Raw genomic sequence first — 10,435 nt, forward strand, 5'->3', positions numbered from 1 at the left:
CTTGTATCCCTAGATGTCAAGGATGCTTACCTACACATTCCCATGTGGCCCCCTCATTGGGCTTACTTCAGGTTCGCCATCTTGGATGGCCACTTCCAGTTTCAGGCTTTGCCCTTTGGCCTGTCCACAGCTCCGAGGGTCTTCACCAAAGTCATGGCAGAGATTATGCTGCAACTGCGCATGATGGGAGTCAACATAGTCCCCTACTTGGACGATCTCCTGATATAGGCTATGTCCAGGGAGCGTCTATTCACAGCATCAATCTGACTTCTCGTCTACTTACGGATTATAGGTGGATCCTAAATTTCCAGAAATCTCACCTGGAACCAACCCAACATCTTCAGTTCCTGGAAATGATAATGGATACGGTGGCTCAAAAGGTGTTTCTTCCGATAGACAAGGCAATCCAATATGGCAGATTTCATGCCCGGCTATTTCAGATGGATCTGCTGGACAAATGGTCGGCGTCTCACCTTCACATGCATCAGGAAGTGACCTTATTTCCGAAAGCTCGGATTTCTCTGTTATGATGGCTACAAGTTCCTCACCTGGTAGAAGGCAGGAATTTCAATATTACATATCCAATTCTACTGACAACGGATGCCAGGGGTTGGGGCCCAGTTCCAGGGGATGTTGTCAGTTCAGGAATATGCTCTGCCGATAAACATCCTGGAATTCAGGGCAATTTACAGTGCTCTTCTGTAGGCTTCCCATCTCCTGAAGGATCAGGCGATTCATGTTCAATCAGACAACGCCACGGTGGTGGCGTGCATAAACCGACAAGGGGGAACAAAAAGCAGAGCGGCGAAGTGAGACATGTCAGGAATACTTGTCTGGGCAGAGGCCAACGCAAGGGCCATCTCAGCCATATTCATTCCAGGAGTGGTCAACTGGGAAGCGGACTTCCTCAGCAGACATGACCTCCACCTGGGGGAATGGGCCCTACATCCCCAGGTGTTTCAACAGTTAATTCACTGGCGGGGCTGTCCGCAGATAGATCTGATGGCTTCTTGTCTCAACAAGAAGCTATGCCGTTACTGTTCCAGAACGAGGGACCCGCAGGCTGTAGCAGTGGATGTGCTGATGACACCATGGACGTACCAGTTTGTATACTTGTTCCCTCCTCTACCGATAATCCCAAGGGTTCTAAAAAGACTAAGAAGGGAAAGCGTTCAAGTAAGTCTAATTGCCCTGGATTGACCTCGACGGGCGTGGTACTCGGACCTCCTAACCATGGCTCTGGAGGATCCCTGGCCTCTACCGCTTCAAAGGGATCGTCTTCGACTAGGTCCGTTCTTCTATCCAGACTTACAGTGGCTACGTTTAATGGCTTGGAAGTTGAGAGGGAGATTCTAGCTAGAAAAAGTCTTCCCTCCCGGGTTATTTCCACCATGGTCCAGGCCAGAAAGATGGTTATGTCTAAACATTATCGTATCTGGAAAAAGTATGTTTCGTGGTGTGAAAGAAGAAAGGTTTCTCCCGGGGAATTTAGAAAGGGTTGCTTTCTACTTTTCCTGCAAGCGGGAGTGGATCTGGGCCTACGCTTACGCTCTATCAAAGTCCAGATTTCGGCCTCTCTTCCAGAAACATCTTGCCATGTTGCCGGTAGTACAAACTTTCCTATAAGAAGTTCTTCATATGTAACCGCCCCTTTGTACCTCCCACGGCTCTGTGGGATCTCAATGTGGTTATTTCCTTTCTTCTAGCACACTGGTTTGAACCCTTACTTAGGGTGGAGTTTAAATTTCTCACCTGGAAGACAGTGATGTTATTAGCATTGGCGTCTGCCAGACGTGTCAGCCCTTATTTGATTTTTCATGAAGGCAGGGCGGAACTTAGGACCTGACCACAGTTTTTGCCAAAAGTGGTGTCTGCTTTTCATGTGAATCAACCCATTGTGGTTCCGGTGTTACTGACGCCTCCGTTGGTCCAGAGTCCTTGGATGTGGTGAGGGCTCTGAAGATTTATGTCAAACGGACTACTCATCATCGGAAATCTGACTCACTGTTTGTCCTTTATGATGCCACCAAGATTGGTCATTCATCTTCTAAGCAATTAATTGCTCATTGGCTCAGGTTGACCATTCCACAAGCTTATACTTTGGTGGCTCTGCCTTTGCCAACGTGTATTCAGGCCCACTCGACAAGATCTGTGGGCTCTTCCTGGTCGGCTGCCCGGGGTGTCTCGGTCTTTACAGTTGTGCCGAGCTGCTACTTGGTCTGGTTCGAACACTTTGTTAAGTTCTATCAGTTCGACAGCTTGGCCAGCGATGACCTTCAGTTTGGTCAGGCGGTGTTACAGGGTTCTCAGCACTCTCCCACCCGTTTGTGAGCTTTGGGACTTCCCCATGGTACTAAAGTACAGATCCCCAGTATCCACTAGGACGTAAGAGAAAATAGAAATTTAATACCTACCAGTAATTCCTTTTCTCGTATTCCATAGTGAATACTGGACACCTACCTCAGTGCTTCGATTCCTGCTTACCTGAGTAAGTGTTTGGTTGGCCTGCTGTTGCGGTCCCGATTTGTTGTTGGGTTAGCTTTGCTATATTGGTTAGATTGGTGTTGCTATCCTCTGTTTTGGTTAGCATCCTTCTTTCATTTATGGTTGTGTGTTGGCTTAGTGCCTCACCGCTATTGTACCTGTTTTCTTCTCTCGTGGTATGTCCGTCTCCTTGGGTACAGTTTCCTAGACTGAGTCTGGTAGGAGGGGCATAGAGGGGAGGAGCCAGCACACACATACACACACTAAAGGTTTTAAAGTGCCAGGCTCCAGTGGACCCGATCTATACCCCATGGTACTAAAGTACAGATCCACAGTATCCACTACAGGCTACGATAAAAGGAATTACCGGTAGGTATTAAATTCCTATTTTTTTTGTTGTTTACTGTCAGAATTTAGCTGTGCACATGTTGCACTATATATACAGATTGTCCTATGTCTCACAAATGAGCACTCGTGCTCTCCATTAACAGGTAATCCAGAAAACATGTATTGCGTGTAATATCCTGTCGGTATATACCATCCGGAAAGCATATGTTGTATCTAGTACACTGTGAGTATATACAGTGAACAATAAGTCATTGTGTATCACACAAGTAGTAGGTAACAATTGTATTAGGGAGTGATCCAAGAAAACCCTTTGTTACATGTTTTATTACCATTAGAAATAGACTGTGTGTTTGCTACACTGTATATATTGGGAAGTCATATGTCGCAAAAGAACATAACCATACTGACCAGAAAAAAGTGAAGTAGTTAACATAAATGTCGTGGTTCATACAATACCAAAATGCCCTGTTAGTTGGTAGTCATTTCTGCGTTGTTAGTGCATTCTTGAATATGCCACTTGAGCCTCCAAAAGATTGCGATGATTTATGGAGGCACAGCGGTAGCGCCGCGGTTTACCTGATGTATCCTGACAGACGGGCTGGCCAGGGCCGGCTATTCTGGTCACATGTGCACAACACGTCACAGTTGGACGTGCCTGACGTACGTTTCGCTATTCAGCTTGGTCACAGGACATTCATGTAGATGGCGCTGTGGATTCGAGGGAGTACATATTAGTTTTGCTAATCACACTTCGTAGTCTCTCATGTACAGTATAATCCCTTAACTTTTCTCCACTTATCATTAATTTAGCAACCTGATGAGTGGTGGTGCACACAAACAGAATGTGTACCACCGCCACCTGCTAAGACATAGATTTTAGGATGTAGCTGAGCAAATTGTAAAACCCAACTTAGTTGCTCCCAGATTTAGGTGCTACTAAACTTAACTGATAAGACTGAGGTCCAGCACTTATCAAAACTAGTGAAATAAAAAAATAGTGCTGTTGCCCATTGAAACCAAATGTATGTTGTTCCCCTCCATTTTCTAAACCATACTAGAGAAGTGATAGCTTGCCATGGTCATAACTCCCTATTTGCCAAATCCCTGCATTGCCAATGCATGCAATGCCAAGTCCCTACCAACACCAGAGTCCTGGATATTCCAGCTTTTATATTTATAATATAATGTAAATTATTATTATTATTATTATTATTATTAATTTTTTTATTTTTATTATTTTTTTCAATTTAAAAAATCCCAAGTTTTAATTGAATAGATCCTTATATGTCACTGCTTCTAAGGTATAAGACATTATTAATGCCAGATTCTGAAAACATACAGTGCCGCTAGTAAGATTGACAAGCAGGTCAGTTTGTAATATTTTGCCGCAATATACTGTAGTGTCAAATCAGAAAGTTCTACATGTTTCTATAAACAAAAATGACTAATAAAATAAATAAAAAATAGAAAATCTCATTGAGATTAAAACGCAAAATTTTATATGGACAATCTTAAAACATCAGAGAATAAACACAAAGTTTTTAAAAAAGGTTAAACAAATGTTTTCCTAGAGATCTGTTTTTAAATGTTTCAGTCTGTGGCCTTGAAAGGTTGTCTTCCTTACACCCAGTCATGTGTTATATCATATTAAAGTGTGTTATGTTCTGAACAAAATGTTTAGTTTTTCTTGGTTTCTAAAAATATTTTAATCTTGGCCTGAGCAAATTAGGTTTTTGTGTGCTCACAAGTGCCAAAATTTGTAGATTTTTTTATATTTTCAAACCGCTAGAGCTCAAAAGCTACATGAGATTAAAATGTAAACATTCAAGATTTGTAGACAGCTTTGATGCTCCATTTAGTATACAGTGAGGATAACAAATTGTCAAACCTAAGGTAAAAAAGTAATTAAAATTGGATCACTTTAGGAGGAATGATCCTACCTTGTATACTACGGTTTTATTTATGCTCTGTTTTCCCCACTATGGATCACTGTATTGCCTGACTCGTCAATGACAATAATCATTATTATCTCAGATAATATGAAATGTAGAATTTAACTTTTTTAATGAATGAACATATGTTTAAGGTACTGTGGTGATTTACTGTATTTCATTTCTCAACAGAAAAAAAGATAATTACGTTGCTTAAGAGAAAAGGAGCTAAGTGAAATAGACAATGGGAGCGAATGAACAAATGGGATTAAATATGTATAGTCATACAAGTATTTTCCATTTTACCTTGTGTAATGTGTAGCTTTCAAAGAGCACCATAGACTTCAAAGTTACATAGGGTATGTTTTCTTTACCTGTGTTCAATCAGCAATCCACTGACTGTATGTCTCTTTCACAGGAGGGGTTCAAAATGGGACTAACTGTGGAAGGGACTGTGTTCTGTCTTGATCCGGTTGACGAAAAAAGCTAAGACGAAGAATACTGGAAAACTGTGGGACTTTACTGCTTTATTTTACCTTGGGTGCCAAAGGATGAAGATATTTTTTCAAATTTGTTACATTAGAACAGAGATACTATTTTTGAAGTTCAATAGAGGAGACCGATTATCGACAACAAAAACTTAACCGGGAGATGGCACATGATATGTGGAGAACTATTAACTTTTTTTCCTATGCAGAATAATGAATTCTATTCCACAAATACTGTTATGATGCCCATTTATGGTTTGATTGTTTGTTCCGGCACATTTCTGTGCTAAAAGTCACAAAATGATGATGCTGGGTCAATAATCTCTACTACCAACCATAGTACCTATTTGTATACATTTTTACTGATTTAAACAGAGCTTACTCAGATTCGCACATGTGGTTTTATGACCAATGGTTTTGTTTGAGGTTGCCTTCATGTTCTTAAGTCATTGTCTCTCTGTAAATATTATTACAACATTTTTCTACCGGGGGAAGATACTGTTTTTTTCTGTTTGTACTCAGCGGCGCATAGTACCGCCACCTTTTTGTGGGTATCATTTAAAAGTTTTAGGAGTAATTTCGGAATCAGGAAGAAATCTGCAAAATCATCCCAGAATGAATACGATATGCATCTGAAGATTTGGATATTGTCATTCATAGCTACTCCCCTACAGCTAGCAATATTGCCTTGTAATATAGAAAACATTCATTTGTTTATGCTACGTGCACCTAGCCTCTTGTGCTTATTGGCCATACGTGAAAATGTTTTGTACAGTATATACACAAGTGTCAGACGTGCTTTTATACAAGTATACATGATAAAACGAATCATGGAAATCGTAGGATTTGATATGGTTTATTCTCATAGGAAACTGCACACATTTATAAACAAATACATTCTTTATGAATTCATTTTTAATATTAGTGAACAAGTAAAATAGGTAATACAGGGTTTGGGCAGCTTAACTATGTGATATTGGTGTATATTCAATTACCCTATTCAATTGAGCCCTATTCAATGAGCGGCCAAATCCGACTGTTGGATTTGGCCGTTTCCGGTATCCCGTCCTGCTGCTGCTGTCAGTGTCTGCCAGGTGCGCTGTCAGCGGCAGCTGGGGGGAGCTGTCAGCGGCGGCGGGGCGAGCTGTCAGCCGCGGCGGGGGTGCTGTATTCAGGGGCCGGGGTGCGCTGCCGGGAGTGAGGAGCCTGGCCGGGGGGACGCCCTGCTCAATCCGACTTTTTTTTTTAAGTCGGATTGAGTTTGGCGGAAACTGGACCAAAACCTGTCGAATTTGGTCCCGTTTCCGACAGAAGCACGTGGATCGGCGGCTATTCCGCCGATCCACGTGCTTTCTGACAAGTCGAATTCCCCGACTTGTCGAAACAAAAAGCCGGAGATTGAATAGGTCGGAACCCCTTCCGACCTGAAAAAGTCGAAAACTGACGTTTTTCCGACAAGACGGCAGTTTCGACACCAATTGAATATGCAGTACCCCATTGATTTTTTTTTTTTTTTTTTTTAGATAATCACAGAATTGTACTTTTTATTTTAATACTATTATAGGTCTAACAGTTAGGCATAGAAAGCTTTCCTGCTGCTTGCCTAAGTGTCATACGGGTCTATTTACTAGGAGAGAGATAAAGTAGCAGCCAATCAGTTCCTAACTTCATTTCTCAAACATAGCCCATGACATGTCTGTTGGGATCTAGTTGGCTGGTACTTTATCCCCATCCACTTTATTTCTCTCCAAAGCTTAGTAAATAGACCCCATATTATTCTATTTATGTCTTGTATAGTTTAAATTAGAGTGTGGTTCGGTTCTCCAGAAATCCAAATGCACCCACATTTTATGGATCTGAACTGATCAAAACCTGGTCCGGATCTCCCGAGGAGATTTGATCTGAACGGAGTCCTGGCAAACCTCCCAACATTGCCAACTGAAGAAGAGGGACTCCTGCGCGCATCTGTCCGAAAAGGGGGCATGGCCTAAATGAAAGGGGTAGGCCTCGCGGCAGTGCCACGATCGCCAGCCACGCCCCCGTTTTGGTCACTAAAGGGGGTGTGAGCCGCTGGCATGCCCTCTCTCCCTCTATCTCCACTGAATAGACGCTGTGCGCATGCCGTCTCATTTCTACTGAAGTTGCAGTATTCCAGCGCCGGTTTTTTGGCCACGTTTTGTCCGCCACCGTTCTGACCGCCGCATGCCTGAACGTATCCCAAAACAAAGTATACCATGACAAAACAATAAATGTAATCAACTTTATATAGTATTCCGCAATATTGAATTTTCACACTGCATATTTAATGAATACTGTACGTTGGGCCATTGCTCATTTTAAGGTCTGCAATCTCCCCAGTAAATTATATTAAATAAATCATTTTACGGCACAGCTAGAGAACACAGCTCTAGTCTGTAATTAATTTAGAGACTTGTCCTTAATCTCAGTTGCAAAATACATTTGTTTCAAAGCTTTCATTTTATGATATAGCGAACCAATAAAAGTTATAAATACACTGAACACTTGTAAAACAAGACAATGGGGGTCATTCCGAGTTGATCGTAGCTGTGCTAAATTTAGCACAGCTACGATCATCTTCCCTGACATGCGGGGGGACGCCCAGCACAGGGCTAGCCCACCCCGCATGTCAGTCTGACCCCCCCCCCCCCCCCCACACACACACACACACACAAATACAAAAGCATCGCACAGAACTATTCTGTTATACTGTGACATTTGCGCTGTGTACGAAGTGCTACGATTGTGACTTTTTCTCGTATCAAGTTCTGTTGTGATTCCTCTGCGACTTTGTACGTGTTTGTAACTAATTCCTGTGCAGCTACAGTCGCACCCAGTGTCTCTAGCTTCAATGTGTCTAACATGCACAAACTTTAAAGTAAAAGACTATACACTACACCTCCCAGAGCGGCTCAGCCACGCCGGGCTTCTGACGCCGTATAGCGTATAAACACTAAGGGGGAGATTCAATTCTTTGAAAAGTCAGTTGGGTGTCTGGTTTTTCCTACCTAATAGACAGGGGGGGGAAAAAACACCCAACCGACTTTTCAAACATTTGAAATCCCCCCTAAGAGTATAAGGACACATCTGTATTTGACATCCCAAGATCAGAGTCCAAAATGAATGTAAAGAAGCCAGTATACATAATTGAATACTAATCCATACCTCCCAAGTTTTGTGTGAAGGGAGTCAGGACCATCGCGTGGCGGAGCCGTGCGCGACTCGGTAAGGGGGAGTGGCCTTGGTCAGAAAGGGTGTTTCCTCACCCCGAGTGGGCGTGGTCTCGTCAAAAGGATCCATTTTCCAGCCTTTTGGGGGCGTGCCCAGTGTTCCCCTAGCAGCCGGGCAGCCCCTTACTCCCCTCCCAGCATTCAATAGATGCCGTGCGCATACTGTTTTCACTTGCTGTTTTGCAGAGCAGCGGGTGATCTAAGCCTCCCACAGCTGCCTTCCCCTGCGCGCGGCACACTGCGACCCACATGTGGGACAGTGTCTTAATTGCGCTGGAATCGGGACAGTTAGGAGGTATTCTAGTCTGTAATATTACATGTTCTAGTTTACGTGTGAAATATGGGCATATTCTACCACCACGTAGCGTGTGACCCTGTCATGGGAGCTGATTAGATTTGCACCCCAGAAATTGAATGGTTTGCAGAGGTGTTGAGTCTTCAACCAGCGTAAAGTAGTCAGCAGCATTTTTAGCAAGATTATGTTGCTTTCCAGGTAGAACATTTTACCGGATGCAGTATGTTCATATCAGTCATAGATTGCTCATACTGTACATCTTCTTGCCTGATCAAACGCATTGTGAAAAGCAGTTATATTTCTGTATGACCCATTCACCAATTTACCTGACTGGGCTAGCTTATTTTACTTCTATAGAGTTCTATAACCCACTAGAATCCTCTGTGTCTTGATGTTTTAGCATTAGCAGTTGTAAGCACAACAATGCATGTTATACTCCCAGAACAAATATTCTGAAGCAGCACTCTAATGGATAAATCAGGGGAGTTTTTAACGTAAGAGAAGAAAATTGGTGTCTGCAATTTTCCCTTAATTTTCCCATCAAGCTGATTGAAGATTTTGGGTTAGCATGGCAACCACAGTCACACTGCACATGATGTACTGAAACACCCCCTCTGAGCTCTGTCTGCACGTCATCCACCCCCCTCTGCCATCACATGACTATGTCTGTGCATGGTAGCCATTTTTCTTGAGGAGATGCGTACATGCAGGAACATGTACAGTACAGATGCATGGTTACTTTCAGTTACAAGTACTGTAATTAACTTGCTAATTAAAGAGAATAGATTAGTGACGCATTGCTGTACAAAATTTGAAATTCACTTAAAATAATCATAGTTTTAAATGCGATTAGACATTTTACTATTTTTTAACTTGTTCATCAATGCTGTATATATAGTTCCCTGTTTCTGTTACAACAAAATATCATACATTAGTAACTAGATTGTCTGTATCTTATTGTCACTTAAGAAGTCTTTATAAATTGTGTCATACAGTATTTTGGAATTTGTATTATGGGAATGATTAAGTAGCCATGGCGATGGCTTTTTTTTACAAATAGGATTTGTATTTTATTGTACTTTAAACATAAATAAAAAAAAAAACATAATTTGCATATTTAGTGTTCGTTTACTAGAAACCGTAACACAGCAATATATTCACAATTTGCACATGCTGACGCATTAATGTACAGTTTCATGTGTTCCGGCAGCCAACGTGGTCAGTATTAACAGTATATATATTCAGGAGACTGGAACTAATATGGGACTGGAGGACAAATTGTGCTAAACTGCATTTATCTGTCAAATAAGTCATGTTTTGATGTTTCAGATTATATTAATTCTAAGTATCTCACTAAATAAAGTTACAAACATTTCCAAGTATATTGTGTATGGTTTATTTCTTTATTTTAATATTCAATAACTCATAAACGATTGCTATATATCAGTATTTTATTTTTTTCAAGTAAATTAAAAGTTTTTTAATATTTAAAGTGTGGTATAATTCAATTAAATAAAACATTAAAAAAAAACCTTGTCTACCTCTCCATGAATGGTCAGGTAAATTAATAATCTACATATTAGATAAAACGGGTGGTCTTCTGTATGCCGGCGGTCGGGCTCCCGGCGCTCAGTATACCGG

At 41.6% G+C, this 10,435-nt stretch overlaps 1 protein-coding gene across 7 annotated transcripts in view; it reads left to right on the forward strand.

The window, feature by feature from the left end:
• The window catches only part of GULP1 (GULP PTB domain containing engulfment adaptor 1), a 498,186-nt gene extending 488,010 nt beyond the window's left edge, over positions 1 to 10,176 (forward strand). For 6 of the 7 annotated variants that reach the window (XM_063932726.1, XM_063932723.1, XM_063932728.1 and 3 more), the window contains one exon: positions 5,182 to 10,176. In XM_063932726.1, the coding sequence (XP_063788796.1) occupies positions 5,182 to 5,253 (72 nt within the window). In that variant the 3' untranslated portion in view covers positions 5,254 to 10,176. Of the gene's footprint in view, positions 1 to 4,955; positions 5,106 to 5,181 lie in introns of those variants that run through there. The other variant, XM_063932725.1, reaches the window with a different exon arrangement.
• The last annotated feature ends 259 nt before the right edge of the window (positions 10,177 to 10,435 follow it).

This window comes from Pseudophryne corroboree, chromosome 7 (assembly GCF_028390025.1).
Source record: "Pseudophryne corroboree isolate aPseCor3 chromosome 7, aPseCor3.hap2, whole genome shotgun sequence".
NCBI classification, from domain to species: domain Eukaryota; kingdom Metazoa; phylum Chordata; class Amphibia; order Anura; family Myobatrachidae; genus Pseudophryne; species Pseudophryne corroboree.